This window comes from Carassius carassius, chromosome 24 (genome assembly GCF_963082965.1).
Source record: "Carassius carassius chromosome 24, fCarCar2.1, whole genome shotgun sequence".
NCBI classification, from domain to species: Eukaryota; Metazoa; Chordata; class Actinopteri; order Cypriniformes; family Cyprinidae; genus Carassius; species Carassius carassius.
In genome coordinates, this window is record NC_081778.1 from 16,496,384 (window position 1) to 16,519,284 (window position 22,901).

The window sequence follows — 22,901 nt, forward strand, 5'->3', positions numbered from 1 at the left end:
TTTATTTTAAATCTGCAGTTTATTGTTATATGGAGTTATTATTTTAAAAATAAACAACTCCAATTGTTAATAAACAAAAGAAAGGAAGACACACATATTCACATATTCAACAAAGACCATGTCAAAATCTCATTCCTAGTGCTTTCATTTCTAATAGGTTCAGGGGATGGAAACATGTTGTGCCTCATGGAAGGTTTTGTGTACCCAGGATTGCATGGATGCAGAGATGATGTAAAACTTTTTATAGTATCAGTAGCCTAAGGAAGATTCATACACGTTCCCCTTCTCCCCTCATTCCCCCCTCATCATCATTCTCTGGTCATGTGTTGGCTTTTGTTCAGAGAAATGCAGCTCTACTCTTTCTTTTCAGCCTTCTTTCCATCCTTTTCGTGATACTCGAGGAAGAAGTCGTTGCAGGCGACAGTGAGGGCACCAACGAGGATGACGAACTCTGTGAAGTCCACCTCACCGTCGTTGTTTGAATCCAGGTCTCCCATAACTTTATCTACCGCATCCTTATCCTGTGCGTTCTGTGGAGCAAGAGAGATGCAGATAAAGTTCATCAGAAACATCTGACTTCCACAAAGAAATCAAAACTCTGTTTTCTCCTTACCCCAAGGTAGTTGCCCAGCTCCTGCGTGAGCATCTCTTTGAGTTCCTGCCTGCTAAGAGTATATTTGTCGCCCTCATTTCCAGAGTACTTGTGGAACGTCTGGATCATCAGCTGCATGGCGTTCTCCAGAGTGGAGGCATTCTCTGAGTTTAGAATATTAGACATTCTGAAAATAAAGATGTATTGGTCAATTTAGCGAGCGACTCTATTTAGGCTTATAAATGCACTCAAAAATGCACGAAAGGTTTTCTTTAGGGGGAGTATTTCTGGCTCATTTAAAATATTTAAAAGCGTGAAGCAGACTTATTTTCTCTAGACCACAACAGTAAAAACATTGCAAAAGAAGCAGTAATATATTCTCAGCATAACATGCTTCCCCCTCCAGATCATCCTCCGAGGGGCTTAGCTTAACTACAGAAGGAAAATGTGACTTGCCTGATAAGGTTGAAATCCTAAACTGGAGAAAACACTCCGAACCTGCGGAGGAAGTTACTCAGCTAAGTGTTATCTGAGCCAACAGTGCCCACAACTCACTACACACACACACACACACACACACACATATATATTTAACCAAACACTGCCCTTGGTTTGAAATTAGTCCTGTCCTGATGGTTGAAGTGATAAACATATTGGGTTGTGTTGGCAAAAATAACTTCAGAAGAGAAGGAAAGCCTCCTCAGATACATTATAGAGATGAGCCACAAGCCACGCAAAACTTTAGGTGGAGAGCCATGTTAAAGAATTTTTATCCAATAGCCGCTCCTTGCTTTTATGCTAAACTTTTCTTTAGCATATGATGTGACCAAGCATGTTCTGTCTATGCAAGGCCTTTATTCAACAGTCTGGTCTAAAAGCTCATTAGAAATATCAGGTAGAATCTAGCGTATAACTCTAAAATTCACAATTACAGTCTGTTCTTCCATCCATCCCTTTTTCCCCTTACCTTGTTGTTAGATGATTGATGCTCTTCTGTTTCTTGAGGAGAGATGAATGTTGGTGAAGATGCGAGGCGATGGGCAGCATCTTATATACCTACTTGGTCCTCCTCCCATCGTATCCTACACTCCTCCTCCCTTCATCCATCCATCCTTCATTTGTCTCTACCTAGCTGTTTCCCACCTCTTGTCCTCTCAGTTTACACATACACAATGTAAGAAATATACGAAAACAGTGTACGAAAAAAGGAGTAAATGTGATGTTGATCGTTGTAATTGAAAGAGAGAAAGTTCTCTGCATTAGACGGTAACTTGAGCAAATGAAAACAAGCCACATACTTCGTGTTTTGTTTTATTGATCGACACTCATGAATCATGAATATGCATTAACATATATCAATTTTCTTTAAAACGTATAAAATGTACATGTAATGGTTGTGCCATTACCACTCATGTTTTCAAGCTTATCTAATCATACAAAACATTCATGTATTTAAACATACTCTGAAAACCTGGCCTTACCTGAAAGAAGAGCTTTTGGGTAAACAGATATGTTTGATCCTAAAGGTTAGTTATATGTACTGCCGCTTGTCACATTAAACTTTTAGAGACGTGATAGTTCAGCACCCTGAACTAAATGATTTATCTGCTGTAATTGATGACACAAACATCGCTATACTGAAAATCAGTCACGCTCTTTTTATATTTAAATGTCTATCATATCTATGTAAGTTATGTAAAATTATAAGCTATATAATATAATTAGCTATAAGTTAAACTTCTTAATGTCATCTATATTTAATTGTTTAATTCTATCTATCTATCTATCGATCGATCAGACACATTTCTATTTGTAAGTACTCTATATACTGTAATTCTATTTAACTGTAATTAATTTCTTGTTGCACTTTTCTAGAATTATTAATATAATGGCACATAAGATGAAATAGGGTCTGGTGTCTGAGTACTGAACATGTTACAGGCCAAACAAGGTTACATGGAACAAACAAAAAGCTACTAACAACCTAAGGGTCTTTAGAGGTGCTGATAGGTGCTCAGGTGTGTGTGTGTGTGTGTGTCTGTGTGTGTGTGTGTGTTGAGTGAGCATCTGACTACAAGTGGTCCTGTCACACCTGATACTGCTGCACAGGTGTTAAATCATCATTAAGCAAACGGTGTCCAAACACATATGTCAGCCAAGCCTTGGGATTGAAAACACACAAACACACACACACACACACACACACACACACACACACACACACACACACACACACACACACAAATGGCCAAATTCAACGGATACTAACAAACACACAAAATGTGTACACATAAAAACATGTATTCATGCTAGGGCACAGGCTGTACCTAGAGCACCACAATCTTTAGCTTTTATTACATGTCTGAAAGTTAAAGGATGACTATAATTCCATTTTTTTCATTATTTCCATATTTTAATTGAAAGGATATACAAAAACAATTCTCCAGTAATGTAAAATTTCACTTTTTTAAATGGACAAATCTGATGTGTATACAACATTGACATTGCATCTATTTTTAGTAAATGTGATGGCTTGCATTCATCAGTTATGCCTTGTTTTAAGCACTTATCAAGCATATTTTGTTGCCAGTAAAAACAATTCAATCATATATGAAAACACAGGAGCCTTAAAATAAAAAGCAAAAGCATGGAAAGCAAAAAAACAAAACAAAAAAACATATGCAACAAAAAGTTACTTGATTTGGCACTTGTACATGGCCACAGGTCAGACATGTTTTATAATTTCATAAATGCGAGTACATTGCAATTTCAGAGACTTTAAGTGTGTTTTCAGATCACTGCAGATTTAATTGCAGATTTTAGATTGCATTGAAGACCTCGGCTAGTTGTTACAACAGGAAGTCACAAGGGCTAAAGAGTTGTGCTTTGATATGTATGTCAAGCTACGGTAATTGTTACACAATTTAATACAGTGTGTTTTGGTCAAAACAATGGTTTGATAATTTTTTTTGATAAAGCAAGCCACCTTGAAAACAGTTTAGTAAGTAAAAATTGTGACAACTAGCCCCAGTCTCTCTTATTTACCATGAATACTGATGCAAGACTCCAGCATTACAAATGATTGTCAGTGTCATCAATGCATTTGGGCTTCTTATTGTTCAGCGGGTGCAGTGCTCTGTGCTTTCTGCTCACTCACTGAGTTGGCCAGGTAGCCCACCAGCGTCAGGTACTCCTGGAAACTGACCTTCCCGTCCTGGTTGTCATCCAGGCCTTTCATCATGTCCTTCACTGCTGAAGAACTGTCAGTGTCCTGAGAGAGACGGAGAGAGTGTGAAGTCCTCAACTATTTAGGATTTGCCCAATCAAGCTTAGTCCATGGAATCTAGACATCCAATGTATATACTTCATCTAAAACTACTTTAAAATTAATTCAGCTAATTCTTTTATAATTATCATGCATGCAGAACTTATGACCTCATGTTAATTGAGAGCTTATGAAATATTTGTACTTTTATTTTTAATTTAACTGTCACATGACAGGACCACCTAAAATTAACTAATGAAGGCAAAAGTGTGATTAAACAACTATTTAACAAACACATTCACTTTTACGTGTATACACTATAAAACTAAAATCTTTAGCAGTCCACAGACATTTTGTGTGTCAACTAAATGGAGTAAAATGAATAACACCTGGACATATGTATGAACTCTGCTTACGCTCAGGATGTTTCCCAGCTGACTCTGGACTAACTTTTGGAAGTTCTTTGCCCCCAGGCTCTCTTTTCCTCGTGCTGAAGACAGGAACTGCGTAACAACTGTTTTAATGGCACCCTCCATATTTGTAACTGCACAAAGGAGAGAAGAACATCACTTATAACACTTATCGATTTAGTTTTCATTTTGTCACAATATGTGCACCTCATATGCACTAAAAAAAAGTGTAGGACTTCACTCAGAAATCGCTAGTAAATTTCACAAATAATTACAGTAAGAGTAACACACTTAATTCCTCAATTAGTATTTTGTTGTGAAACATACAAACGTACATGTGTGTTTCATTTACAACTTTGAAAAAAAATTTTTTACATTCTGGGGTAATTTCAAGCTTTACTAAACATAGCATATAAACATAAAGTATGAATTTATAATATAATATAATAGGTATACACCTTGAACGGATGGCCAAATAATATAATAGAGTAAAAATATATTTACTTACATATAATATAATATAACAAAAATAAAATAAATGTATGTTTTTCATAACTTAAGTTAAAAATAACTTTCCCCTTCCTTTGATGGTCTTCTCATTAACATTAGTAAAGAATTATGGCTTTTACTTTCATTTAGATTGATATAGGAATTCATTTTTGGTATCGATGAAGGGGCATTTGAGACTTTCTGAAGGGGTTATGGTGGTATGTGAGATAGAAGAAAAAAAGATTATAAAACATTGCAATATCTATTTAGAGTCATAATGTTAGTAATTGACATTTTAGCAGCTGGGAAAACTAAAAGGAAGGGCAGGCACTGGAAAATGAGTGACCTGAGGAGAGGGATGATGCTAGAATAATTAAAGAGCATGAAGAAGGGAGGCGGGAGAGAGGAGCAGAGAAAGAGTGTGTGAGCTGTGGAGTGTATACCACAAGACAATGGAACCAGTGATCTTTGACGGACATTCGATCCACTCAGGCCACAGGCTCACATTACCCCTGGGGTTGCCTGCTACATGTCTGTTACACACTCTCTCTCATCCAACAACATACAAACACAAAAGCCCATACACACTCTTTGAAGGATGCCCACTCACACAGGCCTTTCCTCTTGGATCAATACCCCTTTTTACCTTCCTTACCAAATCACAAAGTAAAGCAATAAAGTGTAGCCTACTGCACTTCATATTATTTTACTGTAAATGCTATCTCATATTTGACACTAACAAATAATTAATGATCTAATTTGGGTTTCCTTCCAGTGACATTTAACAAGCTTATCCATAACAAACACAAGGTACAGTATAACAAAACAGTGAAGGCCACAATTCCACAAAATACAAATACAAAAAAAAAAAGGTTTACTTGTTCACATGTTCTCCAATCTTTGTTTTATTTATTATAATTATTTTTTTATTGTGTATACCAATACAAAAATGTTCAAGATATGGACAATGCTGATCAACAGCTGATATTGAAATTCTATACTAATTTGATTAATAAAATCCTACATGTAAATTTACAAATTACAAAATTATAACGTAGATTATGAAAAAAAAAATCATTTTGAGACGATTAAAGATTATATGTAACAATCTTATTAAATTAAGCATTAGCCTATATGATGGAAAAGATTATCTAAAAATAAAAATGGAGAAAATCACAATGCACAATTGCATATATCCAAAAAAACAAAAACAAAACACTAATATTGGATGATAAGTGATATGTTTCAGATATATTGTGCATTCTTCGTTATTTTTGTGCAGACTACAAAAAAAAAATGAATGTTTTGGGCAGAAAAACTGATTTTGCTGCCTGTCTGAACGATGCCTCCATTTTACCTTGAGATGAGCTGCAACACTCACATACATGCACAAAATTAATGTGATTTTAATGTGCATGTGACGTATGGGTAATTCTATAAGCCACCCCATAAATCTTCCATCTGACAGACGTCACACCTGAATAATTACACTACACCACTGCTCTGCCATCCTCCCAATTACTGATGGACCTCTATTGACCTAATTAGAGAGAAAGAGAGAGAGAGAGAGAGAGAGAGAGAGAAGCCTGAGCAGGGCTTGGGTGGATATTAATAAAAGACCTGCTGGAATTTACTGATAATCATGGTTATCAACCCTCTCTCTTATGAGCAATGTGGCATTGCATTACTAGATGTGGCTGCTTGTGTTTGCCACAGAGAAGTGTGTGTCTTAAAAATGTTGTCATTGTTTTAAATGAGATGCACTCGTTAGGTTACATCCAAGCTCATACTTGGTCAGACTAAGGCAGAAGCATCAGACGGGCTTATTGATAGGGGCTCCAAACAAACTCACATGTAATGAGATGCTGTGAAATTCAGAAGTCAACCAACCCATGAACCTTTGCAATACGTGCCACCTGCCAAATGGAAGCGAGCACTAAAAGCAGCCCAGAAAGCTGTGCAAGTAACGCCACAAAATTCTAAACATAATGGATTCAATTACTGGAGAGCAATTAAGTGAATTAGCATGGGGGTGTTTCTCTGCAGCAGGGACTTGAGCACTTGTCAGGACAGAAGGAACAATGGTTGGGGCAAAATACTGTCAGATTCTTGAGGAAAATCTGCTGAAAAATGTTTACCTACAAACATGGCAATGACCAAAAGCACACAGTGGTTAAAAAAAGACAAAGGTTAATGTCCTTGCGTGGCCTAGTCAGAGCTCAGACTTAAACTTCACTGAAAATCTGTGGAATGATGTGAAGACTGCAGTCCACAAACAGTCACCATCAAATACTTTCAAAAGTATCTTCGCCAGTAGACTGTGGATAAAATCTAGTGTCTCCCTTAAACAAGGTCAACTTGATGATTTTTCTGATCAATGATGAAATAAAAATGCAATAGTAGAAAAACCACATCTCTCATAAGTGTGCTCTCCTCACAGTTTTTTTCAATGAGCTGCATTCCATTCTTGCTCCTCTAGATGTCCCTCCAGACTACTTGTGGTTTGCCCTAGTTTCTTGATGTTACTGGAAAAAAAACGTGTAACTATCACTTGATGAAAATGTAAAGAATGAGAGGATGAGAAAGTGACAAAATAGATAAGGCTTTGTTCACATTTCTTATGTTCAGCTCTCAAACACATAACTGTTGCACTCGTGCAGACAGGTGCTTTATAGCTCTTACTTCTTTAAGATGTTCATAAAAGATCATAGTTACAGCTCTCACAGTTAACTCGTTGGCCTAACAAGACTGAATGATCTGATTCCTTAAATAACTGAGTGGACACCTCATAGGTATTTCATTTAATAAATGTATATTATATATATATATATATATATATATATATATGCATAGGTGTAATAATAATATGTAATATGAGTCATCTTTTTCTATACAATGAAGTGAGTGACGACAGAGTCACAACTGGAACAACATGAAAGTTGAGTAAATGATGACGCAATTTAATATTGGGAGTGGACTGTCCCTTTAAGAATAGTTTTCAGTATTTTTTATTTTGAGGCGGTGTTCGTTTTTCCATTGTATGTAGCTATGTAAACGTGGAACAAGAAGCTTGTTCTCCATGAAGTGTGACTCATTTCCTCAGCTTGTAGCAGGATGTCAGGACTTGAAGGCAACGTGAACAAGTAGTCTCGAGCTCTGTAGGTTATCAGACAGCTCCCACTATTGCTGTCTTATCTCTGCATTCATAATTAACGCCGTTACACATTGACACATTGAGGTCGTGCTTCGTCCGGTTAAGGATCGAGTGCATTTCCCCCAAACTCCCGTAAGGTCGAATGCAGGGCTTATCACAACAAACGGCGCATAATAAGCAGCGAATCCATTCACCTCACGCGGAGGATTTGCGGCAGAAGAAGCGCCAGTACGCTCTGAGAAAAAGCTCTGAATTAATAAATACCAGGTTTCTGATTTCTTCTTTGGTGTAAAGGGAGAAGGGCTCGCGTTACCTCTATAGGGAACCGGATCTCCTACTTGTAGTGATCGGACAAGTGAGCCCACGCTCGCGCGTTAGGGCTGAAATATTGAGGCAGAGCAGGGAGGATTAAACGGAAAGTGGCACATTTGCATTAACCACGAACGTTTATTTATAGAACCCTGTTAACTTGATGCCAAAGTTCCACAATTCAAGCTGATTTAATATGGTCTCCAAAAGCCACTCTAAACCAGCTAACAGACCAGTTTGACCAGCTGAAAAAGCGCTCTAAACTTACCTAAAACTAGAAAACAGGACAGGTTGAGACTGAGAGAACAACTAATACTACAAAGGATATCAAAAACAAAACAAGTTAAATAAATGAAAAAATATTCTAAACTCAGAAACGCCTAGTTAAAATTGTTATAATAGGCTACCCAGAAGAAAACATCTTATTTGATCTAAACCGACAAAATCCCATCAAATAAACAACAGAGTTTGTCCTTTAAACCTCTTAGGATCAAATTTAAATGCTTACCTAGTTTTGTAACAAAACTTTTCTTCTGCTGATTCTTGCCTCCTCTAACTCAAGTCAGTACAATGCCTATGAAAATGCCTCTTCTGCGAATTCCAATCTTCCCAAGTAGCTTTTTTCCCCATCAAATCACTGGGCGGATACCCAGAACTTTATGGGTGGGGAAAACAGGATATATTACTCAAGAGGGGTGTTGTGTGGACATAACTCCCCTGAAAGTTTACTGTCATAACCACGCTGGAAAATGAGGTGAGAGGTGAGAAGAGGTTTAGGAAGTGAATAACCACATAAACTGTTTTTTTTTCTCTAATCATCTACAGCCATTTTCTGCTTTCTGATTTACTGCAGTGGGTTCGGTGCCAGCTGCATGGCCCATGTCTGAATGACCCGTGAGTGAGTGAGTGAGTGAGTGAGTGAGTGACTGTGTCTATCACAAGTAGGAGCATGTATTTGATTGTTGCACAAAGGCTTACTGAGACTAGCATAGTGAGATCATCATCCAGCCACACCTTGATAGCATAGTCAGATACATTTCTCCAAGTTTCCAGCCAGCATGCTTTGCCACATTCCTCAAAATATAAGTGGAAGAAGTCTTCTTTACTATATAACTTTCTTTCTGCAGTATTAAGATATGTTTGTGCATACGTGAGGGAGGGAGAGAGAAAGAATGCAGCTACGTGAGAGAGAAAGCTGTCTGCTGCGGGGCGCACAGCATACCAGAACACAATTATCAGGAACATGTGCTTTCCAATTACCAAGACAAAACCCTCACAGTCCAGTGATCCTCCTCCACCCTGTTCACTAAGCCAAAAGTCTCTGTGTTTGGTTGTCAACAATAATGTTCGCCTCTGAGTAGCATTGTTTGCCATCATAATTACTGCCAGACAATACAACAGGCTTTCTGGCTGTGAGTGTCATTAAAAATTTACTCACAAAGCAAAAGTTAAACAGTTAAACAAAACTATAAAATAAACATTAAATAGGTCAAATAGAATGATATATATACTATTTTTCTAGATGTAAAATCTAGCACAGTGTATCAGACAAACACTGTTAAAACCATGATTAGCACACATTGTCAAACAGGACACACCTACAATCCGAGCTTAAATCCTAATCCTTCCTCTAGTTCCTGTATCACACTGCAATTGCAAAAATGTAATTATAGTGACTATAACATTGAATAGTGATGTAATGATAGTACTACTATTTCAATGGTAAGCTTTTATATAATTGTATATTAATCTTTTATTAGGCAGTTGTTTAGTTAACATTTTCTCCCAGGTTCCAAGGTAAAGAAGGTTGCTCAACTTCAGAGGCGTTTCTATGCCAGAAAACGTATTGTGCGAGTGCAGATGTGAGAAGCTCTTCTTAAAAGATTGATGGTTTTAGAAATGTATTGCAATCAGCTTTAGTCTCTAAAGACATGATTGATTGACAAAACAAATATACTACCCTGCTGGTATTATGTATGTAAATAGGATTTTTTTTTTTTTTTTTTACATATATTTAACAAAAATGCATTGATTTATAGTAGTTTTGTCGACAGACATTTCGTTTGGAGAGCTCTAAACAGCTTTAATTAATCTGGTTTGTGTTATCAGCTGCAAGTGTGATCAGTCAAATGGCAGAGCAAAAGTCTCTCTGTGTAACAGCGCCCTCTAGAAATGGAATGCAAGTATTGCCAGATTTACACCCAAAACCAAAATTCTTGCAGGGTATCAATTGTACCCCGTGCATACACCAGCATGGTATCAATAGTGTATACATCATCATCATCATCATCATCATCATCATCATCATCATCATCATCATACTGAGAAGTTTTCTTGCTGAGGCATTGCAGTAAAACTGCACATCAACAAGAGGTAACAGGAGGAGGAGAAGTTTTGTAAGGTATAATTTATGCTTGTATATAAAACTAATTTCGAGAATTTAAACACATTCTGAGATGTAGTGTAAAAATGGAAGTATAAAAAAACATTTATAATGGGAATGGGAACTGTTTTCTATTTTGAAATTACTTTTAGCACCAACAGTGGTGTTCATGTACATCCCAGCTGAAAAGTAGTTCCATATGTACATCAATACTTAATCGCTGTATTTTCAGTGGAAATCCATAAAAAAATCATATTTAGATGGAATCCAACTCTTAAATTACACAAAAATCTACCCAGTGATGGTTCACAGAGCTTCCCTCTGGTCCCGAAATGATCCATCCTCTGTAGTCTCAATGATGTTTTTACCAATAAGCAGGACCTCCAAAGCCTTCAGGGATCTGAAACCTTTGCAGTAAGCTGTGAGATCTTGTTTGAGTATCTTGAGGTGACGCAAACCACAAAATCCATACAGCTGTGTGGTTTTTATGGTATTAAAACTGAAAAAGAGCTGCTCAAGAAGAGGCATACAAACAAACTGGTCTCTGCCAACTTCTGAGATTGAGTTTCCAGTGAGGTCCAGCAAGGTTAAGGACCAAATACTCCCAATCACAGCAACACGGAATGGAGCATCTGTCAACTTCATATAGACCATTTGCAGTGCTTGAAAACCTGTGTTACCTGTCCAGAAACTAAAGTCCAGCTGGCCTACTTCTGATCTGCTGATGAATAACTTTGTCAAAGTTGTCCCACACTCTTTAGGTCCTCTGTAGTCAACCTGTTGGCTGAGGGCCTGAATATTAAGGTTGGTGATGAGACGACATATATCTTTGAAGTTTGCAGAATATTTTGTTATTACAGTTCCTGTCAAACTAAATTTGTTGACTTTTCCAACCCCAGACTCCAAAATACTATCAAGTGACTCTCCTTTAAACTCCAAAGAAAGGCTGGAGAGGTTCTGGCACACAGCTAGAGATATTGATTCTGTTTCCTATTAGATTTTGAATCCCCGAGAGGACGGTCACAGGCCAGGTCTTTGATCCCCCTGGACATCCTTTGATCTCAGTCGTTGATATCCCTCCGTCTGTCACACTCAGGTTCTTCAGATGGGACATTCCATCAGAAGGATAACAGAAAATATCACTAAGGCCCTGTGCACAAGTTCTGGTCATCTCTAGTCTGATTAAGCTAACCAACGGATCAAATATATTGCTAGATACATTCTAAATTCAGACCTCTCGGTGTCAACTCCTCCGAATTATTCAAACCAGTAAGTGCGAGACTTTCCATTGTGCTGATGGACCTACAAATGGCATCATTGAAAAGCTCCGACAAACACTTCAGATTGGGGAGTGCTGAAAATGCACCAGATTGAACCCTCTCCAGTCTTTTCCCATCTATTTGAAGGACCTCCAAAGAAGGTACACGTGAAAAGGCATCAGCCGGAATGCTTGAAATATGGCTGAAACCTCACACTGAAAGTAACAGACTATTTCAGTGAACCATTTCCCTCACTTCCTCTTTACCTGTGAAAAAGCACAGGTTTTCTTTTTTGAAAACACTTATCTCAAGCCCTGCCTTTTTCTGTGTGATTGATTCCTCACTGAACCATCAGTTTGTCTTAATGATACTTAAATAGGACATTTTTTGTTTTACTGTTTCATCAAACTGACTGAAGAATAGGTAAAATACTGCATATATTCAATGAGGATATCTGGGACAGATTTCTGCAAGAATTTCTTGTGATTTGTGAATTCCTTCAGAATTAATACTCATAAAATATGTACTATTAAAAACAAGGATACTTTTTGTGCAGATTTTTTTGTGCTCTCTATGAGTTACTTTATTAAATTAAATGTCTTTTACAGTTTAATCATGCTTAATAAAGTTCTGATGTAAACTGCTGTACGTGCACAACAAAAAAGCAAACATTTCAGAGTTCATTGGAGATATTCAGGTCAAAATCAAATAAAGTGCAGCACAGGTGGAACCAAGAAAACTTTTCTGTTTTACAATTTCTTTCTAATCAGGAACTACAAGTGATATTGTGATGAAGAGATGATGAACTGCATTGCAGCGATAGAGTTAAAAAAAAAAAGTTTTCCTAAAATTGCACAAATCTTTGAGCAAACAAGCAACACATCCTCTGTTTATTCTGTGAAAAGTTTCACAGTATGAGCCTTACCAACTACCATAACCACAACCATATGAATGTCAGCGATTAACAATCAACAACAATAACAAAAAAAAAGAAAATTACTTTATTACATTATCAGTGTTGCATTTTTAAGTTACAATTTAGTGGTCAAGTTATTAACTAATTATTATCCTCCATAAAATGTTATAAATACTAGTGAAATTCCCAAACAAACCAAAAACATTGGGTCAGGAGTCCTAACCTTAAAGACAAAGAAAATAATTTAAAGAATTGGAAAAAAGCAAAGAAAAAAAGCAGAGCATCACAAAAATTAAACATTATATGTAGCTAGTATTATAAAATGTTGTAACACGTATATCTTAACATCATAATGGTCCAATTAATTTATTAATTATCTATGTAGTCTTAGAGGTCATTTAGAATTATTTTTCAAAAATGTTAATTCTTTGTCAGCTTTTCTTTTAAAGAAAATACTTTAAAAAAACATATATATTAAGAATTCTTGCCAAGAAGAAAAGAAAATTTGAGTTAAGGATTTTATTCTTAAGAACATTTCATGAATCCAACCCCAGATCTTTAACCGACAGAACAGGCGACTTTATTTGATGGTGTATAACATTCTCAAATATAAATGAAAAATGAGCAAAAACAGCTATTTTAAGAAGGAAACCATCAATGTTTTAACAGTTATAATTTTATCATTCAAAAGAAAAAGCAAAGCTGTACTGCTCAAAATGAATACGCTCTTTAAAAATCAGGCCTGGCTGTTTCCAGATCGCCATGAGGAACCTTCAACTTTTCACTCTTCCGCGGTCTTTTTTCTGCTCTCCCTTCCTTTCAACCTTCTTCACTTCTTCTGGAAGTGCAAACTTCTCCATTGCCTCTCTTTCAAATTCTTCCATCTCATCATCGTCGTCTTCCTCGCTCTCCTCTCCCTCGCTGTCGCTGTCTTCTCCTTCAGCCATGTCCTCTAAAATGTCTTCCACATCTTCCACAAACTCCCTGAACGGCATCTGATCATGAGCGAACACTCCATCCGTGAAGAACTCCTGCACCAGCTTGCGGAGCTCTTCTTTGCTGGAGGTCTGGTCCTGATCCTGGAGCTTGTTCAGGTAGGACTGGAGAAGGGTCTGGAAGTCCTGCAGGCTGACGGGAGAGAGTCCCTCGACTCGAGCGCAGTCGGTCACACCGCTGCACGTCTCCCGCCTGCCGGTATAGTGCTGAATGCGCTCTCTCTGTTTGGTCCAGTAGTTTTCACGGTCGTTATGGTGATGGGAGGAGGTCTCGTCTGGTGGTCTGTGGCCACGTCTCTCCTTATGTTGTTTTTCCTTTTCATTGGAGCTATTTTTCCCCTCATTTTTATGGTTGTACGCCTTCTTTTTTTTCTCCTCCTTTATTCCATCTCTTGACTCTCTTTGTTTCCCTCGCCAGTGCTTTTCCTCCATTTCTTTTCCATCGTACTCTTTTGGAAATTCTTTGTCTACTTTCCATTTTTTCTCTGCTTTATCGCTGTGCTTTCCATCACTCTTTTCCTTTCTCCACTCCTTTTCACCTTTCCATTCATCCTTCATTTTCTCTTTCCATTCTTTATGGTCATTCCCGCTACTCCGTGTCTCACTTGTCCAGTCTTTGTTCTCTTTCCGCTCCCCTCTCTGCTTCCATTCTTTTTCCTCTTTCGCTTTCTTGTCCCCAGTACCCTTCCAGTCCTTTTTGTCTCCCCTCTTCTCATCCCGTCCTACATGTTTGTCTTTCTGCCACTTTTTATCTTCCTTCGATTCTTGTTTTTCCTCCCACCCATTAAAATCTTTACTTTCTTTCCCCATTTTAGCATCATCTCGTTCTTTGTCCTTTTTCCACTCTTTTCTCTTGCCTGCTTTACCTGCCTCTTGGTGGCTTTTGTCTTTTTTCCACTCCTTCTGTTCCTTAGCATGTTCTCCCTCAGTCACTCTCTCCCTCCTTTCCTTGTCATCTTCCTTTTTTCCACTTTTCTTCTTTTTCCATTCTTTGTCTCCCTTGCCCTCACTCTTTTTGCCCCCAGTCTTCCTGGGCTTCATGTCTCGTCTTTCAATCGGTGGTACATCACTTTTGTCTCCAGCAGAGGGCATCCAAGAGGCTGCTATGGGGTGCACAGATTCTGCTCTTCCTTAAAGAGAAATAAAATGCAAATTTATTTTTTTTATTTCATAAAATACATTTTTTAATACAGAGATAACAATCAAAAATTTTCTTTCCATTTCATAACTTAATTTGTTTTTCATAATGCTCTCTATTTTAAAAAGTGAAGTTAAAGAGATACAAATGCTACTAGACTTTCATCTGTTAGTTTTTTGTTTTTTATACATAGAATACATGTGTTTCATTGATGAATCGATGCTGTCAGTGTGTGTGCATGTGTGTTCACTGCACCTGTGCTCTGTGTGAGCTGTGAAACTTTAACTTTCAGATGCTCCAGTTCTCTCTGTAGCAATGGCACGGCCTCCAGCTCTTTCTTTGCTCTCGCACTTTCTTCTTTCATTCTCTCGTTCTCTTGCTCCAGCTCCTTCTGAAGAGCAGGGACTCGATCTAGTTCTCCTTTTATCCTCTCGCACTCCTTCTCCAGCTCTTCTCTCCTCACACGCTCTTTCTCTCCCTCCTCTGCCTGAAACTGCGCTTCTTTCAGTTCAACTTGATGATGCTGAGTGCAAAAAATTAACATTGAACAACTGAAAAGCTTTAATTTGGCCATACATTGAAAATTTCCCTGCTACTTTGTAATACAAAAGAGAATAATGTATAACAGAAATAGCCTTATTGAATATAACACTCATACAAAAGTAAATTACAACAAGAGTTCTTGGTCCTAGAAACCTTGAGGAACAGTATAAAAGATCATTTACATGTGGAGCCTGTTTACTTGTAATTCTGTTGCACTCATTTGGACTTCATTTAACACAGATTCTGTACCTGAAGCTGTGCCTGTAGTAACAATATGTGCTGATCTTCCTTCGCCTGTTTGCTTAAAATATCTGGAGGCTGAAAACCAACAGGCATGTCTTTGGAGACCTCAGGATTCAGCCACTCCTATCACACACATAAATAATCAACAGAAGATATACTAACTAAAATATAATGTGTAGGTCTGTAACATCACATAAAAAATGAATAGCAGATGAACTGACCTGATTTGTTGGTTCCTTCAACTCTCTAACATCCATGTCTGATTCTGAGAGGAAAACGCAGAAGATCAAGCAAATCAAGCAACATAACCATAATCACAATCCCATATTGATCATTAAAAAGCAACAATGGCCAATGTGATGAAGATGAGAAAGCTTACATGGAGCTGAAACACTCAGTAGTTAGGGACTGAGGGATCACACAGAAAGCATGCGGTTCCAGCAGTGGCTTATTTATTACATGCAATGTTCAGAATTAAATCTGTACATTAATCTAAATGTTTTCGATTCATTTTCTAAATGTATGCATTATTCATGTCACTAACTGATATGGTCTTTCAGTCTTCCACAGTTATTCAGAGTGGTTATGCATCCACTTGACATCACAGGAAGTTAAACAGGATGCACAAACAATTTCAAATGCAACTGTCATGAGTTATTGTACATCATGAAAGCACAATTTAGCCAGTGCCCAGATAACTGCAACTCTCAATTTCCCCCCAAAATTAAGATTCGGTCATCGTTTACTCACCCACAAGTTGTTCCAAACCTGTATGAATTTCTTTCTTCTGTTGAACACAAAAGAAGATATTTTGATGATTGTAAGTAACTAAACAGTTTCTGGTCCCCATTGACTTCCATAATGTTTAAAGTCAATAGGGACCAGAAACTGTTTGGTTACCCACATTCTTCAAAATATCTTTATAGAAATTCATACAGGTTTGAGGGTGACTTGAGGATAAATGACAAAATTTCATTTTTGGGTGAATTTCATTTTGAGTACAGAAAAGAGAAACGGGATTATTTAAATTATTCTAAAAATAAATAAATAAAAATTGTCTCAACCTAAGGAACCATTGTTTCCACATTCTTTGACATTCTGGATATTCGAGACAGTTCGAGTAAAAAGTGATTTCTAGACATTGAAAGTCATGTAAATTAACAGTATCTGTCATGGGCATTTTAATACATATTACTAATACATATTGTTCTAGATTTGCCAAGTTCTAAAATATTTTATCAGGTAGAAATTTTGAGTAAAAAAATATATAATTAAAATTCTTATCCTTAATTCTTATCCAGCAAATCATGAACAAGTGGATAGGCCATTCAAATATTGTTGTGGACAATGAGGGGCATAGGAGTCAAGGTTGAGAACCAGATCATATCCAGCACATATGCAAAAGCACATGCATGTTTTCAACAGCAGCATCCATTCACCAGCAAATTACTTTGAGCTTAAGCATCTCATTGCTCCATCCATCTCACACAGACACACAAACACTCTCTCTCTTCCTACCACCATCCGGGTCCATGAGCATACCTGTGGAACAATACACCTCAGTCTCAGACACAGGAACATATTCAAATTCACTCTCTGATATGGGCCACCGCATAGCTACTTTTGGTCACATGCCCCATTTTTATGACATGCAATATTCAATACCAGATTGTCCAACAGTCTTATAAAAGTTAATTCTAACCATCCTTGATAATCTCCATTACACATTTCTGAGTATGTAGTTCATGCAGACGTCTCTAGTGACTGACAACCTAATAACGGCGGCCTAAGAGCAGTGTCTTGATCCCATTTATGAAATCAAACTGAAAAAAAGGGATACAATTTTATACACATAACGACTTACAAATTCACTCAAACCGTTATGCTGACAGTATATTATTTGTAATTACAAATTTATTTTAAATAAGATAAATCTCATCTCAGTTTAACTTAAAAAGACCCACTTTTTGGTGCTGAATATGGTAATTAAATAAGAATATAGGAAGTATTATTAAAATTATACATTTATTATTTCATTTTTTGAATATGCTAAGTACTGGATCTAGATAATACAGCGATCTGTATTTAATTTGATTTGTTTAAAATGAAAAAGAATGTGAAAACGGGCCTCATGCTTACCAGAGAAGAAAATGGTCCCTAGCCCTAGAAGAATTACAGCTGCAAGGATGCACTTGTTCAAAGAGAAGACTGTTTCCTGTTCTCTTTGAGGCGGTTGAAAATCTTCCTCATCCCCCTCTTCATCATCATCTGCCTCAGTCTTGTCCAAAGAGCCCAGGTGGGAGATTTTTCTCTTTCGTAAAGCATGCCCCTCCTTCCCGGTTGTTTCTAACACTTCTTTAGACTCTACACAGAAAAAAGGGCACATGATTATTGGGGGATATTCAGTAGGTTAATTAAAAAAAGCATGATCTGTACACAAATACACAATCCAAACATCGCTTTTTTTGGCCCTGAAACATATTATTAACTGTTCTCTGATTGTAGGGTTATGTTTCGTGAGCTCCAGATCATATTAGAATGATTTCTGAAGGATCACGTGACACTTGAAGACTGGAGAAAAGATTGCTGAAAGTTCGACTTTGCCATCACAGGAATAAATGACCCTTCGAAATTATATTAAATTAGAAAACGGTTTAATATATTACAATAGAAAATTGTAATATTTTACTTTTTGACTTTTGAATTGTAATGTATGCTGATGTGCTACACAAGCTACTTGAAATACCACAGCCAAAGTCTTACTACGATTTTGCTGCAGCCCCATTCCTTTCTTCAAATTACATAAAGCGCACAAATTTAATAAAGACAAACACTGACACACCATCTTATATAGATTTGGGAAAAAAAAACAATACAATCTGTAGTTTTTTCAGGATGCAGGTACAAGCAAATGTTCATCTTAAGAAAGAGAGTGAAAAACTGAGAGAATGATGCATCTGAAATGTAATCAGAGCAGACACGCTTTATTTATATATAAATAAAGAATAATATACAGAAATCAAGCTGTCACCAGTCATCATGCAAGTCCATCATTATTTCATAACAGATCTGCCAACTGCAGTTACACTCCGTTTTGACCACCACTTTAAAAGTATATACAGTACATAAAACATAGAAGCAAGCAACAAGTATTAAAAACAAAATCAAATAATCACAAAATAGATTATAAATACACAGAGGAACGAGTATGTCACACGATCACTTCTTTTGTACAGTCTCTCACCTTCATTTATGGTTTTTCTCAGAGAGTCCTCATCCGATTTAAACCAGTCTCTTTCCTGATAAACTGAAGCAGGAAGTGGACTTGATCCCGAGGTAGGACTTATGTGAGCGTATGAGTCAGAGAATGATTCGCCATCAGCACTGGGAGAACCTGGGCTCTGTGAGTGGCCTTGATCCCCGTGGTCAGGGGTCCAGGAGCTGACAGAGCTGGGCTCTTCTCTGACATGAGCAGCATTCAGCTGCGCCCGACCCTCACTGGTCTCTGGAGATGTTACCTGGTTAATATTTTGCTAGATTTAGTTACTATTTTACACTAAAGGAACAAGAAAACAGGATGATTTTTTTTTGTTATGGCCAACAGGATTTTAGAACATTTAAAGCATTTATTCGAGGAAGGACACCTGAGATAGCTCTGGAGGCTCTGACCCATGGGTGAGAGCGGGGTCAGACTGTAACTGCGAGGACGTCTCTGTCGGCTGGTGAGCAGATGCTTCAGAGGAGTGCTTCTCTAGGTCACCGTGGGCCTCCGGTGAGGGCTCAGGTGCTTTTGAGAGCTGCTCCTCCATATTAAGACCTTCAGCTACCTGACCCACATTCTCAACTCCAGACACCTGCACACGGAAAGTGAAAGATTCCAATTAATAAAAGAAGTATGTTTTTGGGAAGTTTTACCACACTAACCTTGCCTTGTTCTTTTTTCATTATGATACCAGGACATCAAGTAATAACATAGTACCCCAGTATGAGTGCACAGTACTATTGATATTTTTTATAAATATCATGAGTTATTGATTATACTACATAAATACTATGCTTCCATAAACTATATTACGTAAATACTGCACCTATATAAACAGAAGATGTGTATTCAAGTCACTGCATGTATGAATTTCAATTTTCACACATATACATATTTATACACACACACATATATGTATATAAATGCCTGGATGCAACGTCATTGACGCTTGTATCAATCTATGCATGCAATAACATGATTATTTTCAAACCAGAGACTTTCATCCTGGCCTCTGACCCTGACACACACCTTCACCTCTGAGGTAAGAAGGGTCCAGCTGCTTCCATTGGCACTGTTGCTGTTTTCAGACATTGCCCCCTAGTGGCTCCGTCCAGCAACTGAAAAACATGAGCACTTCAGAAAGTCACCAGTTCCATTTCAGTGACAAATCACAGAAAAATACAGAAAAATTTAGGACCAATCTGTATTGAGGGATGAGTTTCATTGCATGAGACGTAAAGGATATGTAAAGGACCCTGAACATGTAGAGAACTACTGTGTTAGCATACACTGTACACATAAGACATATCTTTATGGAAAGGACAAGGTTTATATAATGGAGAGGGTGGTGAGAGAGTTCAGTGAGGATGGTCTCTGCACTACAGGCCTCTACTAGTGAAAAAGAGAGAGAGTGAAAAGCTGGAGCTGCGGTGAAAGTGTTTTTCACTTCATTAGTATTATCCTTGTGTTGCTCCATCGGTTACACCAACGGTTCCCTGGCTGGCAAATATTTTGGCAAAGAGCTGTGTTACTAAGGATGTCAAGTGAAACAGTCCTAAATGCAAGAGGAGAATGGTGGAGTTATACACATACTGACAACAGTGAAAAAAAACAAAGCAATGGACCTACTGCTCACTACCAGAAAACCAAGACAGACGTGAGATACTTTTCCAAGTGGGTCAAAGACGACCAGCCATTTCAATGAATTACAGCACCTTCTTCAAACATTCTTCCATTTGTGCTAAATCTTTTGAATACTAAGTAGATCTGAATGTTAAATAGATCTGCCATAAACAAAGCAAGAATCCCGATAAGCCAAATGGTGAATCTTCCATGACAATTTCTAAAATGAAAGAGGCCTAATCATCGAAGTGCCACTTTGTGACACACTTCACTCTTTAATAAGGATCTTTTTTCCTTTCGCAGTAATTTGTGTCTGCTAATAATGTGGCTCCCATGAGAGTTTTTTTGAATGTAGCCATGAGAGTTGTTGAGGATATAGAAAATGGATAACAGCTAAAAATAGCACGGAAAGAAGCACAAAGTGCACCTTACTGAACTGGTATTATCAAAAGATAATTTGGTTACAAAAACAAAAAGTGAAAATACTGATGTTTAATATTTTAAATAATAAAAAAATACACAAAATAATTATAAATATAATATAAAAATGGATTATTGTAAGTTATTTTAATCATATATAGTTATTTAATTGTCTTACAGACAAAAGCTTAGCTTTATTAAGCTTCCTAAAATATTGACACATTTTTGAAAGATTATTGAGGTTGGAAGGCTTCCATAGTAATGTAATACATTTATAAAGCAATTATTTTAGCGAAAATTATCATATTATATACGATAATAAAATGAGTGATTATTTTATAGAAGCAACAACAAATATGGTATTTTAGGGGGAAGCTACGATTACTCTGGTAAATGTGTGAACTATTAAACCAGATAAATCCAGACCGTTTTAAAAAAGTAAATGAAAAACTCTTGTCAGTTTTATCTCTTCCATCATCTCTTCCAACATAAAATGTCCATACAAGGACACATCTAAACGTCATACGAGTATCAGCACAATTATTACTTCCATGCATCATATACGCATCGCATGCTCTCTGTGTTTGGACGTTACACGGATGTTGGACATCTGTGCACATCTTAATCAGATGCGTTTGAGAAATGGGAGTGTTCAAAATTAAATTTGCAGGCAAATGACGAAGTCGCACTTTACATATACACTCATGCACATGCCGGAAATATAGAAGAAAAAACAAGCCCCAAGTTTCATGTAAAGGCGATGTGAATTTGATTAAATACGAAAATTGTCTAAAAGTATTAAAGAGAAGCATACCTAAAAACTCTGAAGCACCTTCCGCCTTTAATACTCTTCAATTTCCACCACGCTCTCGTTGTCTTGTGCAAAATTGCAAACTCAAGTGTGCAGTTTTGTTGACAGGCCCTCGGTCTCTAAAGTTTTCCACCAATCAACGCTTGACGTTTAGCAATGTCCCGCCCACAGACTGGTTCTTCACCAATGACAGCATACGTTATCTTCCGCCCTTCAAAGCACACTTTTTTGTGTGTGTGACTATAACGAACACAGGTGACATGATAACGAGGAGATGTGTGCTCAAACAAATGAGAAAGGATCCCAACAAACCTCCATCCGCATGTATTAGACTTGGTGTTTATGTCTAGTAATGTAAAACATGGATATGGTGTTCTATTACTTTTCCTCTAAGCAAGACTTTATTACACCATCAATTATGTGCTTTATGTTATTTGAAATTTTCTTTAAAGACTCAAAACCAATTTCAAGGGCTGTTTGGAACAAAATATGATTTTGAGTCACTCCAGTTGCTCTGAAGAATAAAAGTTTTCCTAATAACAGGAAATTATGTTTGTAATGCTCTTAAATTGTTTTTGTTTATAAAAGTATCCTTATTTGGATTTTTGTTACTTATGCGTCTTAAGAACCTTCTAAACTGTTCTTATTTAAAAAAAAAAAAAAAAAAGCCATTCCAAAAAAAAAAAAAAGAATTCCAGTTTCACTGTGGCCATGCTTATATCACTTTTTGACTTTGGTTTAAAGGCCATATCAAGCACCCAAAACACACTAGCATTGCAGTGAAAAGTTTTGCATGAGCAAGCATGACCTACGTTTTTCTTTTCTTTTTTTTTTTTGAAACTACAGATAAGTGACTGTGTAATGTATTGTATTGCCTCCGTTTACAATAGGTCATTTGCATAGAGCATCTGATATGCTACTTTTTCAACATGTATTAGGACCCATTTTGTATACATTTGTGTAAAATGCTTATGTACAGTATTCAAATAAGCATGTGGCATATTGTATCTGTATTCACATAAGTGGGCGTACTTTCAGGTATTATTATTAATAGTGTCTTTACATATAAACTATTAGCCCTACATTTTA

At 37.1% G+C, this 22,901-nt stretch overlaps 3 protein-coding genes and 1 pseudogene across 7 annotated transcripts; all 4 read right to left on the reverse strand.

Annotated features, from left to right (window-relative positions):
- On the reverse strand, positions 1-1,868 carry LOC132103622 (protein S100-A1-like). The gene is made up of 3 exons (XM_059508716.1): positions 1,560-1,868; positions 614-779; positions 1-530 (listed from the first exon to the last, which is right to left on the reverse strand). Exons 1-3 carry the CDS (start codon positions 1,637-1,639, stop codon positions 354-356), a joined length of 423 nt encoding a protein of 140 aa, XP_059364699.1. The 5' UTR covers positions 1,640-1,868; the 3' UTR covers positions 1-353.
- A 1,115-nt stretch (positions 1,869-2,983) lies between these two features.
- LOC132102979 (protein S100-A16-like) lies at positions 2,984-8,885 on the reverse strand. The gene is made up of 3 exons (XM_059507743.1): positions 8,728-8,885; positions 4,274-4,401; positions 2,984-3,863 (listed from the first exon to the last, which is right to left on the reverse strand). The coding sequence occupies exons 2-3, from the start codon at positions 4,391-4,393 to the stop codon at positions 3,705-3,707; spliced, it is 279 nt and encodes a 92-aa protein (XP_059363726.1). The 5' UTR covers positions 4,394-4,401; positions 8,728-8,885; the 3' UTR covers positions 2,984-3,704.
- A 1,884-nt stretch (positions 8,886-10,769) lies between these two features.
- On the reverse strand, positions 10,770-13,541 carry LOC132103492 (toll-like receptor 3; annotated as a pseudogene).
- Positions 13,282-21,957, reverse strand: LOC132102980 (pre-B-cell leukemia transcription factor-interacting protein 1-like). Of its 5 annotated transcripts, none has more exons than XM_059507746.1 (10): positions 21,816-21,957; positions 19,988-20,076; positions 19,336-19,550; positions 18,941-19,209; positions 17,836-18,060; positions 17,215-17,238; positions 15,918-15,961; positions 15,703-15,819; positions 15,166-15,433; positions 13,282-14,893 (listed from the first exon to the last, which is right to left on the reverse strand). In XM_059507746.1, the coding sequence occupies exons 2-10, from the start codon at positions 20,048-20,050 to the stop codon at positions 13,551-13,553; spliced, it is 2,568 nt and encodes an 855-aa protein (XP_059363729.1). In that variant the 5' UTR covers positions 20,051-20,076; positions 21,816-21,957; the 3' UTR covers positions 13,282-13,550. The 5 variants fall into 5 exon arrangements, with proteins under 5 accessions (XP_059363729.1, XP_059363728.1, XP_059363727.1 ...); XM_059507745.1 differs by having other exon boundaries at positions 13,282-14,896; XM_059507744.1 differs by having other exon boundaries at positions 13,282-14,902.
- Between the last annotated feature and the right edge of the window lie 944 nt (positions 21,958-22,901).